The 18,708-nt window shown below is 38.8% G+C and overlaps 2 protein-coding genes across 3 annotated transcripts; one reads left to right on the top strand and one right to left on the bottom strand.

Annotated features, from left to right (window-relative positions):
- The first annotated feature begins 3,736 nt into the window (after nt 1-3,736).
- Nucleotides 3,737-5,789, top strand: LOC122017144. Of its 2 annotated transcripts, none has more exons than XM_042574678.1 (6): nt 3,737-3,895; nt 3,966-4,047; nt 4,136-4,208; nt 4,292-4,357; nt 5,360-5,427; nt 5,517-5,789. In XM_042574678.1, exons 2-5 carry the CDS (start codon nt 4,016-4,018, stop codon nt 5,411-5,413), a joined length of 225 nt encoding a protein of 74 aa, XP_042430612.1. In that variant the 5' UTR covers nt 3,737-3,895; nt 3,966-4,015; the 3' UTR covers nt 5,414-5,427; nt 5,517-5,789. The 2 variants fall into 2 exon arrangements, with proteins under 2 accessions (XP_042430612.1, XP_042430611.1); XM_042574677.1 differs by having other exon boundaries at nt 3,956-4,047.
- A 1,497-nt stretch (nt 5,790-7,286) lies between these two features.
- Nucleotides 7,287-12,588, bottom strand: LOC122014277 (calcium-transporting ATPase 10, plasma membrane-type-like). The gene is made up of 7 exons (XM_042570465.1): nt 12,143-12,588; nt 10,864-10,918; nt 8,782-10,733; nt 8,557-8,715; nt 8,269-8,440; nt 7,889-8,187; nt 7,287-7,788 (listed from the first exon to the last, which is right to left on the bottom strand). The coding sequence occupies exons 1-7, from the start codon at nt 12,320-12,322 to the stop codon at nt 7,549-7,551; spliced, it is 3,057 nt and encodes a 1,018-aa protein (XP_042426399.1). The 5' UTR covers nt 12,323-12,588; the 3' UTR covers nt 7,287-7,548.
- Nucleotides 12,589-18,708: the final 6,120 nt, after the last annotated feature.

The raw sequence follows: 18,708 nt of genomic DNA, 5'->3' as shown, positions 1-18,708 counted from the left end.
CAGATCAGCTTCTTTACGTGTCACACAACGAAAGGCACAACACGGAGTTATTTAGACTGGGTTAAGCACCTGTAATTTTAGGCTTAGATACGTGCCAAGTATAGTTATATTACTATATATGGTCGTATAACACACGCTATAGTTTTATAAGATGAACAAAAATAGAAAAGGCACTCCTACTTAATAAAATAAAGGATGAGAAATATAGTAGCGAATTATATTTTTGAGTTAAAATATTTTATTATTATAAATGGAGAAATCTTATATTCTTGGTTCATAATTGGGCTTGAAGATTGGATGCATTATGGGCTTGGGGTTATATCTAGGAGTGAGCAGTTAACCCGTCAAATTAATCAATCCGTTTATATTGATTCGAATCGAATCGAAAAAAAAAATCGCAGGATATAGGGTCGGATGTAGGGTCCTGATATTACATTATCTGATTTAGTAGAGTCGGATAATTTTTTATCCCAATAATCGAACCAACCCAATTCGCGATCACCCCTACTTGTAGCAACTATTATCAATAAGTTGCTACAAGTTGTAGTAGTTACTATCGATAAGTTGATACATATTATAGTAGTTACTGGCGATTAGCTGATACAACGTGTAATGAATAATGTCTATTATCATTTTAAAATATTTTATTTTTTTGTTGTTTTATATTTATATTTTATATTTCATTGGATATAGGGTCGGATATCTAAATGACTGACAATCTGTCGGATATCTAATACATAATAACCGCCGGATATAGGACCGGATGTAGGTCCTGATATTGTATTATCTGATCTAGTAGGACCAGATAGTTTTTTACCCTAATAATCAAACCAACCTGATCCGCGATCACCCCTAGTTATATCTAAACTCAATTAGAACATTCATAATGTAGAGAGTTCCTTGGTTACCATGTCTGCGCCACGTTAAAAGTAAAAAAAAAAAAAATTTACACATCTCTCCATTATAAAAAAATCTCTCAACAACTATTTTTATGAGTCCCTTATTTTTTATTATATATACTTCTTATATCTCTTTCATATTTTACGTTATATATAATTAAATTTTTATAAAATTTTAATCCATAAAATACTAAGATGAAATAACTTTAATAATTAAAAAAAATATATATAAATATTACGCACATCAAATAAAAAATATAAATTATAATAATATATAAAAATAACTTAAAGACATCTACATCATATCACGGTCTTTCTTTGATTTTTTAATTATTTTTTTTATGTATATGAAATTGTCCTATGTCATCTCATTAGTATCTTTCATAAAAATTTTATAATCCTTATGAAAGATCTCGGCTTCTCGTAAAGTCATTTTTTTGTATTTGATATTTTTTTAATAACTTGTCATTATTTTGTCAATGCTTTGTTCCATTATGTCGCTCTCTCTACCTTTGGATTTACCCTTCCTCATCGCTACCTTTTGCCCTATCAAACGAATGCAGACTTTAGAGTCATCTACATCAACAATCATATTTGGATTAGATGTTGAAGTGCTCCCCCTGATTCGAATGTTCTTACTTTCTTGCTAGAGTAATGAGCAACTGATTGTAGAACATATTTCTCATATTCTCTAAGAATTCTCTACACGTGCATATACTTAAAGTCCTTGTTATTGTTATTGTCTTTGGCGATAAGTATAAAAATTATTATAGATTGCTGATAGCTTCTTGTCAGAGATCCACAGTGGGTCGATGTTTGTTGTAGTAATCAGTTATACGTTTCTAAAAAGTTTGATCCTTATTGTGCCCAAAGGATGTTCACATATCTCCACAATGACATAATATTGTCCACTTTGGGGCTATGCCATCATGGCTTTGCTCTTGGACTCTTCCCAAAAGGTCTCATGCCAATGGAGATATCTACATCCTTTTAACCTCATGCCATTTCCCAAATCTTTCCAATGTGGCACTTTGATTGAATCCCAAAAATCTTTCTGGTCCTTACCAATGACTACATCAGTGCTAATAGTTGACCTTGACTTTGCAAGGATCACGTCCTCATCAAAAGACTAAAATCTTCGTTTCGAATCATCTTTCTCTGGTTCATTTTCACGCTCTTCTTGTAATGAGTGTAGTGATCACTGAGTTATTGGAACAAATGCTGGTGTTAGAGATTCTTTGTCGTTGATAATAGATGGGTTAATAGTAGCCATTCTTGCAAAAGCATGACTGATGGTTGAGTAAAAGAAAATACATAAGGAAAAGACATCCTAAATTGGTTGTCCATAGCTGACCAATCTTGGGGTGGATGAGTTTGAGGTTACTTGAATTCATCAAAAAAAATTTGAGAACTTTGGGAATTTGAAAATTTTTGAGAATATTATGAAACATATGAAATATTTTTAAAATTTAGAAGGTATTGTGTACGAGAGAAAAAAAATAGGATATTGGATATTTTGAGGAATATGAGTACTTTGAGAATATATATTTTCTTCTGTATATGAAGAATTCAAAAGATTTGTAAAAAATAAAGAATTAAAATTTTTATCAATCTTGAATATTGTTCCTGTCCGAAAGTCGATGAGATGGATGCTGGGGATGTGGCGCTCCCGCTGACCTCCTGTGGACTTTGCTCCGGTCCTACAGCACAAGCAGCGTCAATGTCGAGCCAGGGAAGGGGCCCCCCGCGATGACCCTCCGACGCTCAAGTCAGATTTCGACGAAGAAGAGGAAGCAACTAGCGGAGTAAAAAGGAAACTGTAGTGCAACAGTAGAAATCACATGCAACGCCTACCTCCGTCAATGCTTGGACCTCCCTTTATATAGAGCTCCTGTAGCACACGTGTATGCTTCCCAAAGTGGGCACGCGTCTCAAAGCTTTTCCTGAAAAGACGTATCAGTAAAGTGTCCCTGACACAGTACCTTAACGGGTCGAGCATATCTCTGAAGTGATAGTGGAAGCTTCTGTCATACGATTCTCTGTCTGACCATGCCGCATATTAGTGGCACTAGCTCCTAAAAGGATATCAAAAGATAGCCTGCTGTGTATGTTGCTTGGCTGAGCGGAATAGTCGCTCGGCCGAAATTCTGCTGTCCACGTGCTGTCTGCTGTCGGGCAGAGCGGGATAGTCACTCGGTTGACCATCCGCTATCCGAGTGTTGTCTATTGTCGGGTCGAGCGGGAAAGTCACTCGATCGGAAGTCCACTGCCGCATTCTTTGTTGTTGGGTCGAGCGGGATAGCCGCTCGGCCGGAAGTCCACTATTCGCGTGCTCATTGAACTCTGTCGAAGTTAGGCCTCGTTGTCTGGTCAAGCGGGATAGCTGCTCGGCTCGGCTTCTGCGTGTCGTTCTCCCTTGAGCGTTGGTTGTTTTGAATGCTTCCCGTGTCGAAAATGATGGGTTGGAGCATGATTCACCCGATCGATCGATATCACCAGTTGATCGTTTTGATTTTGACCTCCTTTAATCTTGTCATCATCGTATCAAATATAAATTGAGAATGAAAGAAAATAAACAAGAGTAGCAAATGAAAGATTGAAGTTATATTTATAGATTTTTTTTAAAAAATTAAATTTTGATCATTGGACGAGATGTTGTTTATTTTTATTATTTTTTTACAAATATTACAAAGAAGATAATATTTTAATATTAAAAAGAAAAAAAAATCGAATAAGCGGCTCCTTACTTACGTGGTAAACGATGATTCACCCGCCAATCCATCTATGGACTCGAACAAAAGGACCAAGGTGTTTGCTCCATTATGGATGGCTTCAGGGTCCAAAAAATGGAAATTGAACCGGCAATTGGCAGCGAACCTGAGCCGGTTCGGTGGGAGCCCTAAATCTCCATTAGTCGGTGTTCTTGCACAGCTATCGCACGCTCGCGACGGCGATTGGCTGCCTCCTTTCTCGACCGGCGAACGTCCTCCCTTCCGGTGAGACCTTGTTCGATCTGGGAATCCTCCCTCGACTATATCTCTGATATTGTTTTGTAGTTTCTTGCAGAGGTTGATTCCGACCTTTTCTTTTCTTTGGGATCCGATTCGCCCATCAGGATGGCTGCAGAGCATTCAGCAGACATGTTCAAGTGCGTCGGATGGGATACAGTTAACTGTTTCTTCCAGTTGTTTTTTTTTTCTAATTTTCAACTCAGTATCGAAATTGTTCGTTTTCAGGCTTTTGGAGAAGCAAGGTGAACTCCTCATGGAATCATATCGTTCAATGTCCCATGAGCTACATAAACTTCAGGTTTCTTGTAATTTTTTCTTCCGGATAATTGAAATTAAGAATTCTGTTACATTACCTGATGGTTGTGATCCTGTTCATATAAGGTAGAAGAAGAAATGCTTATGCAGAAACTCTACAAGATCATGACCATGGAAGGCTTGTTAAACAAGGTTTGTATTTTACCTCTTACTCATTGTCTTAGGATCATTCAAATGAACTTAATATGGTGCTTCCATTGGCAGAAGAGAGATTTTTTTGTTTTAGTTATTCTTATCAGTAATTTTGTCGTCTTTGTTCATGTATGTTCAATTGCCCTTTTTACAAACATCAACTGCACTTCTTTCCTCATCCTCTCAAATGTGATCAATGGCGCGTGTTTATAATCATAGTTGTCAAAATTGGCTTCACCGATTGAGTTGGATCTAATTGTCAAAGGTCTATCCAATCTTTCCTGACAGGCATCTCATGAAGCTTGCTAGAGAAGCATAGTAAACTAGGAATTGAATGAAATTAGCTAGAATTACATCTGATGGGAAAATGTATAAATTGGGTTGATTTAGGAAAATCAGTTGATCTATCATGCAAGGGAGAAAGTGAGTGGTGTTTGCTTGAATCTCAACCTAATTGCTAAGTCTTATTGCCTGAGATTCGCATGTCTGTTTCTACTTGCTCAGTCTTGTTGGTGCTCGTTTAACCTAACCCATTCATCTCTCTTTGTCATTCTCAATCTCTCTTCATCATTCTCTTATTGTTTTGCAGACGGCAATTAGGACCTTGATAGATAAAACTATACGCACCACTTGAACATTTGATTATTTCTGCCACAATTTCCATTTATGTTACCTAATTCTTTTACTGTGGAAAAAATTTTGTGGTTTTGGTCAATCATATAAGTAAATCAGTATTAATGCTTATATATGTGTCGTAAGTAAAGTGAATTACATTTCGCTTTCACCATAATTGAAATGTGTGTTCACAACTTAAAGGCAGTAGCTATTATGATTGCACCAACAACTATTATATTGGAATTCCTTCACCAGTATATTAAGCTTTTGCCCAAATTGAGTAGCATCCTTCAAATCACTTCGCAGCAGAGCCTCAAAGACATTCATTCCATTAGTAGCATTTTCAACATGTTACTAGCTCTTGAACAGCTCCAATCTCCTTTTCAGGAAAAGCAAGGAACCAACGATTCAAACGTAGATGCAAACAAATCGTTGCAGTAAAAGTGATGCTCAAAGTAAGCATATTAATTTTAAGATCTCAAGTTTTCTGTCAATTTTTGAATTGGTAGATGCTAATGTCAATTTCTGTTGCATGTTGTGGCAGTTTTGTAAACCAATCTTCATTTTTTTTCCTGGGCTGGATGAAGAGATTTGCAGTTCAAGATAAGCCATACCTTTAGGAAATTGATGGTTGACCTAAAGAAAAGTTCTTTCTTCCTTCTCTTACAAATTGATCCTATGTTTTTGCAAGCAAGGGATCTTATATATATTTTTTCTAGACTTTTCTATATAAAAAAACTCTGACCAGTCTCCATCCTTACAATGTGTTTTTTGAGACCATGCCCCCTTTTTTTATTGTTTGATTTCTGATTTTGTTTCAATTAAGAACTAGTGTCTTCTTCTATCTGTGGGTGTTGAGCACCCAAACAAATGCTCAAGCCAATTTTGAGCACTCAAACGAGCAACCATTACACATGTGAGTTCGCAACCTCTGTGCATGAGATTGCTAACGAGATCCCGGCTGTCTCGCGTGTGGTTGCAATTGCGTGTGGTTGTTGCATGAGGCCCTTTGTAGTTAAGGTCTACATTGACGATGAGTGCTTGGTGTTGGCTCACCCAAGTTTAACTTTTAAGAAGTGGCCCTGCGTATGAAGGAGGGGGTTGGTCACTGAGGCTGTAGATCGTCGACACTGAGAGGGATATCTTGGAGGATAAAAGTTTGAATTTTGAGACAACATTTTGAAAGTTGATTTCTAAATGTGCATAGGTTGCGAATGAGAAAAAAAAGGAGCACGGATCTTCTGGTATGTAAAATGTAGACCTACTCTCTATCATTGGGGGTTATCATCAGGGATGGTCCATTATTGTGGACCCTTGATTTGGATGGACCCTACCAATTTAAAGATGAATTTTATCCAAATCAATGATCCTCGTACAATGGACCATCCCCTGATCCGCAATTTGTGGACCAAAAGATCCAGCCCCGTTATCACTCTCTATCATTGTTAGAGAGTGGTCCATCTGCGGACCAGAGGATTTCAGTTGGAAAAAAAAAACGGTCTGCTTCTAGAATCAGTTAGCTAAAACTTAAATACTTGATTTGCCAAAGAAAAAGAGGGATAATTTGAAAACAGAGTGGTCATTTAATTAAAAAATAAAATGAGGAATATTCTTTTAATATTTTTTTTCTGAGTATTAGGACATTTAATAAAAGTATCATCTACTCATATTATCTCAATATATTCTATATAATAATCATCACGTTGTACAAGATAATAAAATGTATATTAAAAATATAGTGGAAGTACATACAATTTGATAATCTCCGAACATTTTTTTCTCTCTCTCTTTGATTATATTATCTAAATTATTATTAAGTATGCCCAAAGAATTTTAGTAAATTTCAAATAAACACAATCCATTTTTTTAGTTAATTGCAATATACTAATATAAAGTGATATAATTATAACACAACCAAATTAAAATTAAAATTATTAATAATGATTTTTGAATAACTTTTAGTTATATTCATATGCCAATATTTTCATAAAAAGTTATGCATCGATGTATTAATATATTTGTCTTTTGCATATGTTTTAAATTTTCTCTAAAACAATGGAAAGTCTGCAATGCATTTAGGGCTACTAATGCTAATATTTATTGAGTAATTTATTGCCTTCATTCTTTAGGCATTTGAGCTTGAGAATGTAACTTGAGTAAAATGATCATATTATTATTATTTTTTTACTTTCTATAAAATATAAAACATAGATTTTGTCCAATAGAAAAGAAAGTGATTTCAAAAAATTCACCGTGACAAAATCTATGGAAAAACCATTCACGCGTTTAAGTAAAATTTGTGCTCGAATACAAATTAAATTGAGAAAAAAAAAACAATATCCAATAGAAATTTGTCAAATATAAAAGAAACATAACAGGACTAGCTAACCTCGGCAAGAAGAAGACTTAAAGAAAGTTAGCATAAAAATTATAACGTTTTCATGCATCTCGTAGGATTATCTACTAAACTACTTAAACATCATTCAAAGTCGCATCTTATCACACAAAAAATGAAGCAATCAGCAATTAGGAGACTTTCAAAAGGTTTCCATTCTCTTTCTTTCTTTCTTTCTGAATCAGACTTGAATCATTTTGGTGATGGCGGCGATTGGCATTCCGAGAAACCCAATGAGCACACAGGAAAGCCATTGGCTCGAAGTCAATGGAGTGGTGCTCGCAAAATCGCCGAGGAACTGAATGATCATGAACTGGAAGATGACAGTCGAAGAAAGGACAGCAACAAACACATAGTTCTGCAATATGCCATGGAAGATGTTTATTTTCTCCATCTCTCTGCAGCTGACCTCGTTGAATACCTACACAAGAAGTCCCCGCCGCAATAACGAATCTTTCAGAGTTTGGAATGACGAAATGACAAAGGATAAAAAGAAAATTGAGATGTGAATTTGAACTCACCTGACAGAAGACGAACGAATTGAATATGAGAGTGTTGAGCACAAGATCAGAATTAGGGCCCTCGAGGCCAAATACTACTTTGCCTTGACTCTGAAGATACCATATCACAATGAACTGGTAAAAGGCTTGTCCTAAGATGTTCCTCCACATCGCATTGCTTATGAAATTTCCCTTTCTTCCGACTGGAGATTGTTTCATCAGTTCGTCATTAGGTGGCTCGGTGGCTAAAGCAAGTGCCCCAAGTGTATCCATGATCATGTTCACCCAGAGTAGCTGAACGGCAGTGAGAGGAGCTTGTCCTGAAGAAGAAATGGAAACTAGAATCAGAATTCATCTTGAGTTATGACAGATTTCAGTTTCATTGCGACAGTCGAGTTTACCTGTTAAGCAGGCCGAGGAGAAGTTAACAATTAAAGCAACAATGTTAACAGTAAGTTGAAACTGCACAAACTTCTGAATGTTTATGTATACCGAACGGCCCCACTTTGCCACGGTAACAATTGTTGAGAAGTTGTCGTCGAGAATGATAACATCAGCACTTTCTTTAGCCACCTGTGCCATAAAATTTTCAGAACAAATTCCTAATGATATTCTGTGGTCAATTGCGTGAAGACAGAAAAAAGAACAATTGTACAAAATGTAAAATTGTGTGCGGCATAAAATATTACCTCAGTTCCTGCAATACCCATTGCAAGGCCAATATCTGCTTCATGGAGTGCCGGCGCATCATTTGTACCATCGCCAGTCACAGCGACAACTTCATCACATGTGGTGCGCAGGTGCTTCACCAAGGTATGTTTATCCATTGGAGAAGATCTAGCCATCACCTGGAATTTTCATAGATAAGCAAGCCAATAAGGACGGATTTGAATGAACCAGCAAACAATCAATACCTGGAGTTTGGGAACTAAATCCATCATTTCCGCTAGACTCTTATTCCTGAACTCAGGACCTTCAATGGCCACCCCATTATCGGTGAGGATACCACATTCTCGAGCAATGGCCTTTGCGGTGTTTATGTTATCCCCAGTAACCATTCTCACAGTGATCCCTGCAGACCTACAAATTGCAACTGACTCTTTAACACCGGGACGGACAGGATCTTTGATACCAACAATTCCAATACAAGTGAACCCTTCAACAGGAATATGTTCGGCAGCTGAAAAACTATTCCCAACGTCCATGTAAGCAAGGCACAGAGTGCGCAGAGCTTCATTGGCAAAGCTATCAATGGTAGTCCTCATTTGGATCGCTGTTGCTTGATCGAGCTGAACAGCATTCCCTTCTGCATCTAGTACTTTGCTACACGCAGCCAATACGATTTCTGAAGCACCTTTTGAGTGGGCCCGGAATCCTCCTTGAGGAAGCTCAAGAACCACTCCCATTCTTTTCTTTTCTGAATTAAAAGGTTCTACTTTGACAATCTTAGTTTCTTGGCGCAGAGCCTGGAAATCGCCTCCTAATGACAAGCCAAATTCTAGAAGAGCGGTCTCAGTTGGTGTTCCGAGGATTTCACGCTTTCCAGATTGGTTGATGACAACTTCTCCACCGGTGTTGTTAAAGATAGATTGTTTAAGTACTTTTAGAACAACATCTGGTATCTCAGAGAATATGGTTTTCAAGTTTCCATGATCATTGACATCCTTAACATTTCCACATAAACAAGCCTTCACTACGGTCATGTGATTGGTGGTCAATGTACCTGTTTTATCACTGCAAATTGATGTAGCAGAGCCCATAGTTTCACAAGCAGCGAGATGCCTGACCAGTGCCCTATCATTCATCATTTTCTTCATGGCAAAGGCAAGACTCAAGGTCACAGCTAAGGGAAGTCCTTCAGGAACTGCAACCACTACAATAGTGACTCCGACAGCAAAATACTCAAGCAACTCCAATGCATCTTCAGCTGACCAGCTCAAGTATGAACCCTGTTGGAATTTCCGGATGATTAAACCTTGAGCTAGCACTGCAAATGTCACGATTGCAAAGACCAATCCAATTTTTCCTATGATAGTTGCAACTCCATTCAACTTGACCTGCAATGGAGTTTCATCGTCTCCTCCTTCACTGAGGGTAGCCATCAGTTTACCCCATTGTGATCTCATGCCAACAGTAGCCACCAGCATTTTACCAGTTCCATCTTGGACCTTTGTGCCAGATAAAAGAAAAGGATTCTCAGCATTCACGGCAACTGGTTCACTCTCACCTGTTAGACTGGATTCATTGATCAACAAGGAAAAACCAGACACGAACAAGCCATCTGCAGGAACTTGATCCCCAATTGCAAGATGTACCAAATCACCGGGAAGAACATCATAGATTGAGATTTTCTGCCTGAAACCATTCCGTGTAACTTGTACAAATATCTTCTTCTTCTCCTTGTCCAAGTCTTTGAATTGTAAAGATTGCCGATAATCGCTAGTTGCAGTAACAAAGACAACCAAAAGTATACTTGCCACAATTCCAAGGCCATCATGTGCACCTTTAGGCCATCCTTCTGTGGCAACGCCGACAATTAGTGAGATAAAGGCACATGCAGCAAGAATGATGAGAGTCATGTCTTGAAGTGCTTCCCAAACAAATACCCAAAAACTTCGGACTGGGCTTTCAGTGAACTTATTCACGCCATAGATAGTTCTTCTGCGCTTTAAATCTTCCTCAGTAGCAGTTAATCCATCTGTTAGTGATGTAGAAAGTTTGTTCGCGATACCATTAACACCACCATGAAACTTCAACTTCTTCACATCATGGCCTTCGACACATGAACCCAATTCATCAGCACAAATTTGGAAGCCTGCTTGCTTCACTTCCTCAGGTACATTATATGCACCTTGCATAGCGATACCTGAACAAGGGTTGACCTTGTAAGAAAATGAACATGATATTTGATGCAAAATTGAAAGAAAAGAATCAGCAAAATTCTTGCAACCTAAGAGAGGTAATGAAGTTACTGAATTATGAGAAAAATAGGTTACCTTGAATAAATTGCAGTGCAGCTTTTGAAACCAAAACAGCAACTCGCAACTTCTCCTGAAGAATGTGGCATATCAAATCAGTATATTGATAGAGAACAACATTAGTGTACATGTAATATGTGGAGAACTTGTACAAAATAGGAAACATTATGACTAAATAATTGTGGTTAATTCATAAAACAGAGCCAAAGACAGAGGATTGCAACTCATGAGATTCCTATGATTGAAGAATAGAATATAAGCATTCATTGATTTTTGCAGTATGCCATTGTCAAACAAATGTATTATTAGAGGATCAAGTTAAAAACGAAAAGTATAATACTAGAACGAAGCCTACAAATATTACCACTAATCTAACCAATTCACTCATGCACTACTCATGTCTCAGTTACAAGCTTAATTAAACCATCTTTGTATGTAATAGGATTGACACTATATATGATTTAAGCTAAAACTATTTTGAGACAAGCTTGAAGTTAGCAGAGCTAAGTCAGGCTTGGATTGTGCATTACTTGGTCCAAACATATAAGATATATACAAGGCAGTATATTCATCACCATACATCTCTAACATCAAATCACATTTTTAGTGCAACTGATGGTTAGTGTAGTTGGTTTTGCATTCATTGTGCTTTTTCAAATCTGTTATCTTTGCCAGTCTTACCTAAAAATATACGATTTGTGTAAATAGATTATAGTCATTGTGAGTATTGGAAAACAAAAATATAGCTAATATCTTCTCCATTATTATTTAGTAGAAGCGTGTTTCTACCATTAGATACTTAACTTACACTGAAAGATTCCTAAACTAGTTTCTACAGCATCAAGCTCTAGATGAGGCAGACTTATCTGAAGAGGCATCATATTTACTATTGAAGTTATTGATACAGGCTTGAGATGAGCTCGGTTATTTTTCAGCTTTTGCTTATTGTATTTCAGAAATAAATTCTTTAATATTGTTTCAGAACTGCAATACATGCTTATTAAGGTTATAATTGCTCCAGCTTGGATCACGAGTTCTTTTCAAGCCTAAAGAAAATTCTATCTGTAAAAATAGCTTTAGCCATACTATTTCCTAAATATGTGTCTAGGTTTTCCATGGCAGCCATAGTTCGATAAAGCCGACCCACTCCAAGATCAGCTAAATGGACAGGTTTGAGAGTATAAACTTTACCATTTCTAGCAGATCGATTACAATTTTGAGTAGATCTAAGTAAATCCCTAAAATGCGTGCAGCAGCACGACAATGCGGAAGGAACAAAAGGGAAAAAGAGGCTCACATGATTGGAGCGCTTCATGGCGGCAACCTCGGAGCGCTTGGAGAGGTTGGCGGTGAAGCGGAACCGGCGCTTAGGATTCTTCACCACGCCGACGAGGTCCCTCCATCGCTGGAGCGCCTCGTCCGGCGAGTTCTTGGACCTCACACCGCCAACAAATTTCTCGTTCAGGTAGGTCTCCATACTTGCCGTTCCTCAATTCCCAGGGCTGATGTGCGCCGCTCCTTAAACAACGAATCGGTCGCTGGATGGTAACTTTGAGGTTCCTGCAGGGAAATTGCGAGGAGAAGAAGGCGAACGAGCTAGTTCATGGCGGAGAAATGGGCAGTTGAGGAAGAGCGGAGAGATTAAAATAGGGCTCCGAGAAATGAGATCGAAGAGAAATTGAAGAACGGTGAGGAGGAAATTCCATTTCGACTGCAGGGAAATGACCCGGAAATGGAGGAGTCAAAAGACTGAACTTGTTGAATCACACGGCGAGAAAACGAGATGGCATTATTGTCATTTTTCAAAATTTGTTTGACTTTTTTAGAAGAAAAGGACAATTTGTCAAGTGGCCCCCTACCTTTAAATTAATTATTCTGACGGAGTCTTCTAGAGGACCGCCGACCACACACGTTTAAATTATTATCTTATCTGACACTTTATTTTATGTTTTTGACAAGCCGAGTGTTGGAGTAGGAAGGGCCGGTGAACCCGGACTGATTTAGAATCTGAGAATCTTTTGCAGCGCGTGAACCCGGTCGACTCATAAATAAATAAATAATAATAATATTATTAATTAATTAGTTAGTTTTTTTTACTGTTCGTAAATCGAGAGGTCAAAGTAAAACTTGCCGCCTTTAGATATAAAAATTTAACGCGTCTCTGTCTTGTTTAGACCAGAAAAACCAAGAAGTTTCCGTGTGCTTGCACAGAAATTTCTAACTTTCTATTTGGATATAAATTCCATTTTTATCTTTATTTTTATTGTTTATTGTCAGGGTTTAACTCAGTCCAATTAACTTCGAAAATATTTTAAAACATACTTAACTTTTATATTTAATCCTATCCAAAATGGGAGAGGGAGCAGGTGACCATGTTGACCGTACGAAGATTTTAAATGAGAGAAAAGGATTTCTTTCTTTCTATATACACACACCAAAGAGAGCAACATAATATCAGTGCTAAAAAATCATAAAGGAATTCTGGCAAAGGTTCTTCAATATTTAATTAGTATAATCTTTGAACAGATAAATGGGGAGAAGAATAATAAAATATGTGTACATAAATAAAATTATCATAAGATGTGTACATTATAATCGGAAATGATCCCCTTTATATATCACATCCTATAACCTCTGCAATCATAATGTGATAGAGAATGTCAGAAGTTGAGTAAGGGAAGACATACAGTCTGGTCAATGTAAAATAATCATTCGAGAAATCTTCCGTTACCCATATGTGCACCTCTTTTGTCTCTTATAATTTGCGTAATTAATAAGATGGTTGAAGGAATATGCTATCACAATATAAATTATCGGTTGATAGGAAATGTAATCACATTCGAGGAAGGTTCTAACTAGTAAATGTTCATATTACAATAGAGAAATGTTCTTTGACAAAATATTATTATTCTAACAAATTGTTATGATTCTCTGATTATATTCTGCTGAATGTGTCTCAATTAGATCTTTAAATCGACTGACTATGTAGTCGTTCTTCCTTTAAATCGTTTGGTTATGCACTAGATGATGCTGAAGATTTACTCTGAAAGTAATCTGAAGCTAAGCCTCCTAGGTCTAGTCGATTTTATGACCGATCGACCATATACCAGAATACTTACTTCTGAGAAATAGGGAACCAAGTTCCAAGAAATTCAATCAGTACTTTAGGATAATCGTCTATATGAGAGAAGACTTGCTAAAGCAGTGAGAACCTGAGATCAGGAAATCCGGCCAAGTTTATAAGGAGAATTGCTTTTCGACTTCCTCATGCTAAAGGTCTTAGCGCTAGACGAAGAGTAAAATCTTATGGAAAATGACACGCTTACTACTATCTCTCTTTGACTATCACGTTATATCCGGGTTCGTCCATAATATCCATTATCAATATTTATCAATCTAAAATTATTTCTTAAAAATATATTAAATTATTTTTTTTTTAAAAAAACACCTCGTCTTCGAGCTACAGGGAAATCGCAACTCGCCGTGCTCATGGCCACGTGACAAAATTATGTGACTAGAGATGCTAGGAGGTTACAATTGATAACCATGATCGGATCTACCAAGTGACAAAACTCGTTGTCTACTGATCTAGTTGATTGCGGCCTACATCAAGTCGTAATTTCACGACTACCAATCGTGCTGATCATGGCCAATTGTAATCACTTGAGGGGAGGCCTCCATCACATGCCCAACTATTTAGGGACTTATAAAAATATTATAGATTATTTATAGATTAACAAATTAATTTTAATTTTTTAATCCTATGTAATTTAATTATCGAAGCATACATAGCATCTATAAAAAAAATTAGACTCATTTTAGATCACAAGCTGTAAAATAAAATAAGTTAAAAAAACTTACGATAATGCACGATGATGGCCACTGATGTGATGATTATATATTATCACATTTTAGACTCATTTTTTATTAATTATATATTATAATCCATCTATAGTTAATTTCTTTCCATTTTAGTCTATATATAACACAATTCTATACACATACTCTTTAACTTTGTATCTATATTTATCTTCCTCCATATCTATGGAACCGACTCTAAGACGATCACTATGTGATGATTCAACATTTTGTGTATAAACACATTGATGATCAATTAGTAGATGAGATGTTAATTATTGATATTGACTATATGAGAGATCATCATACCACATAATCTCGCAAGACCTTTCTAAAGAGTTTGGATGAAAAACATACCCAGAGGAGCGGGTTAGAATGACGCACATGGAATTTCCTGGAGCAGTCACTCCGACGCTCAAGTAAGACTTTCGAAATGGAGAAATTGTCACAGAAATTAGAAGTTGATGTGTTATATGCGTGTACCTTTGCTCATGAAGGTCGACTACCTTTTATAGGATCAGAACTCTTCACTACGTTCTCCCTGTACCTCCTAATTTTTTGCATTCGTGGTTACGTTCCTAGAAATAAATGACCATTACGACGTATTATATTAGGATAAATAGTTGTTTTTTCCACCTTTCTCACGATAACGACTACATTATCCACATCCTCAAAGTATAACATTCGTTATTTTAATTCTTGATAACTGGGTCATTTCAGTTTAGTTTGAGGAAACCTGAAACGTGAGTTGATAGTCGGGAATTGGTAGCATGGAGCTAAGAGTTGAGAGCGAGGTAGCTTAATTAGAGCTGGAAGTCGATAGACTAGAACCAAGAGTTAGGAGTCGATAGCCTAGAGTCGAGAGTTAATAGTCAAGAGCTGGCAGTCGGGAGTCAGTAGCATGACTTCCTTGACTTTGATTATTATCATGGCAAAACTTTTAATATTTTTAATCATGTGACCTTCTTTGATTATCTCGTATCACACGAGCAGAGAACCTTTGATCCACTTTTAACGGATCAGACCCTGGTCCATTATATTGATTGGAGGGATTCAATGGTCCTCACTTATTAAACAGATGGGGATTATTAAATCCTTTCAATTACTATTCCTAATCTAGGGGCGGACCAGGGTAGATGGGACCAGAGAATCCCGCTTGGTATCACACATTTTTTAAAAAAATTAAAGAAAAAAGTAATCATAAAATTTAATTATATTTTACTAATTTTATGTATTTCAAATATTTTAATGGTTTCGTTTGGTCCAAGTATAAGCATTTTTTACTCACATATTTATGTGTAGCATGTTGATATTTTTAAAATTGGATTTAAAATATTTGAAATAATTATTTACAAAATAATTTATGTGCGCTAATATGTTTTTAATACTTTACTAGATATAATAGTAAAAAATTGACTCTAAACATTTACAGAGAAGTAGTATTAATTTAAAATAGGTGATATTATTTAAGGGACTCTATTTCCAAAATAATTTACCTAGGGAACGGATTGAGAGTTTTAGATGGGCACAAACATAAAAATAATTATTATATATTATATATGTTGGATCAAAACAATCGGCCATAAATATTTAAGAATTTAAATCACATAAAATTAAATTCAATTAAATTCAATTTATACAGTAGAGATGACTTGAATTAATAATCTTAAATTACTATAGTAGAGATTGATTTCTATTAATTATTAAGTATAGATCGAGCTCCGAATCCGAGTAGTAAAGTTTGAGTGGACTGAAGGGTCAGGCGGACAAGTAGTAGATTGGTCAATTGAGCAGACAGGTTGAGCGAGCAGTTAGACCAAGCGAGCAGTTAGACCGTGCAAGCAGTTAGCCTTACAGTGGAAGGCAGGGCGGCCTAAAGACAGAGAAATCGAGCGGTCGGGCGAGTAGACTGAGCGAGTTGCGATCGGACAGGCGGAACAGCCGAATGAACAAAGGGTTGAGCGATCGAACCACCAGCGAGTTACGACCGGACGAGCGGAACAGCCGAGTGAACAAAGGGTCGAGCAGTCGAACCACCGAGCGAGTGAACAGCCGGACTGGCGTGCAGCCGACCGGACGAACAGGCCGACCGTGTTGGAGGCTAAGCAGTCGAACAACTGAGCAAACTGGGTGAGCAGTCGAGCAAATTGCATCCCGAGCGGATGAAGTGACCGACCAAGCAGGAGAAGTGAACGTCCGGGCATGAGACCTTCCGGGCGAGTGAGTGTTCAGCCGAGCAAACTGAACGAGCGACCGAGCAAGAGGACTTACAGCCAAGCGAACCGAGGTCTGCGATGAATGCAGTTTCCTTGAAACAAATTCGCCCCACCTCCGGTTACGCTTCAAGGTTTCCTCGGGTCATCTGTTTCCTAAGGTATAACGGTGACCCATGATTCCCACCAAGCACTGATGGTCATGGCGAACCGAGAGGAACCCGACTGCTATCACGGGCACTTCGCCGAGCAAGATATGCACAACATAGAAGAAGGGGAAAGTAGTTGGAGAGCTTCAACTTTTTGAGCATGTAACTTTTTACCTGTGGACGCAACCTCCTTATATTAGCCAATGGGTAGTGTTATGATCGTTTAATGATCATTATTCGCCAGCTATGAAACGCCAGCATTTTACTCAGCTGCATTAATAAGCAGCAAAAAATTTATCTAGCAAAATATTGATTATTCCACTTGGACAAATTTAGTTACAATTAATTTTGCATTCAACATATGATAAAGAGTCTCCCCTATGCATTTATTTACATCATCAATGCATATGAATTAATATAAACCAACCAATATGTTTTGAAACTCTCAATGTGGAACTAAAGTAGTTTCATTCACAATGAAACTTCATGCCTCTTACATCTCTTCTCCATTCACATTGATCCGGATATGAATGTGGCATGGGAGGAATTAAGGGGAGGTCAAAGGGCATTTGGGTAAAAGGGGGGGATGTTGAGGGTTAAGGGGGATGGGGGAGCCGGTTCGTGGGGGAGGGGGGGCGCCGCCAGGGAGGAAGGGGGCTTCATCTCCCATCTTTCGCCGCCATCCTCGAGCATCGCGTGCATAGCCCGCCACTGGTAGCTTCCTCACGAGCTGCGCCGCCGCTTCACGCACGCAGCCGCTCCGGGCGTCGCCTTCCTTCTCCTCTCCCTCCGGCCGCAAGCACCTCCTCTTCTCCTCCTCGTGGTGCCGCCACCGGACGGGCACGACGCCGCCTCTCGCGGCTATCGTCGCCTCCAGCGGCCGGCGCCGCCTCCAACGGCCGGCGCCGCCTCCTGCGGCCTTCGCCTCCTTTCCCAGCCGCTGTCACCTTCTCTCCCAGCCACTGCCGCTGCCTCCGGCAGGCGCTACTACCTCCGGCGGGTGCTACCGCCCCCGGCGGCCATCACCGCTGCCTCACGCCGCCTCCGGCGGCTACGGATGCCACTGCCGAGGCCCCCAGTGGTCAACGACATTTCTTCCAGCAGCGCCACAGTGCCTCCGGCGTCCAGCGCCGTCACCTCCGGCAGCCTGATGTGGATCCGGCTATCGGGCCGTGGTATTTCATTCGTCACACCATTACCATGTTTGTGAGTCATCTGCACTATCTGGCTTGCGCGCTATACGCCGCCCTATGAGCCGTTGTGATATTCCCGCCGAGGTGTTGTTACCATTGCCGGCCTACGAGCCGTCTCCTTGGACCCCTGCCGCATCAGAGCACATGCTGCCGCACGATGGCTCGATCAGCACCACGACCAGATCATCCATCCATCCGAGGGCGCCCCCTGGGCCAGGGTACGTCATTGCACTCGTTTCATACTTATTTTATTATTATCAGGTTATTATGTGGTTACTTATATGTCTGTGGGGTTCGCCTCGAGCACCGAGGTACCAGAGACCGGGGGAACCCGGTCGCTGGATACAGGTACAGTTGACCGGAGGAGGACTTCTGACGATCTGGTCAACACAGCGGACAGCTCATCGACCGGGTCATGGGGATGCGGTCAACCTTCCAGACACGTCATAC

The sequence above is a fragment of the Zingiber officinale genome, chromosome 8B, assembly GCF_018446385.1.
Source record: "Zingiber officinale cultivar Zhangliang chromosome 8B, Zo_v1.1, whole genome shotgun sequence".
Taxonomy (NCBI): Eukaryota; Viridiplantae; Streptophyta; class Magnoliopsida; order Zingiberales; family Zingiberaceae; genus Zingiber; species Zingiber officinale.
This window is presented reverse-complemented; position numbering and strand designations above follow the sequence as displayed.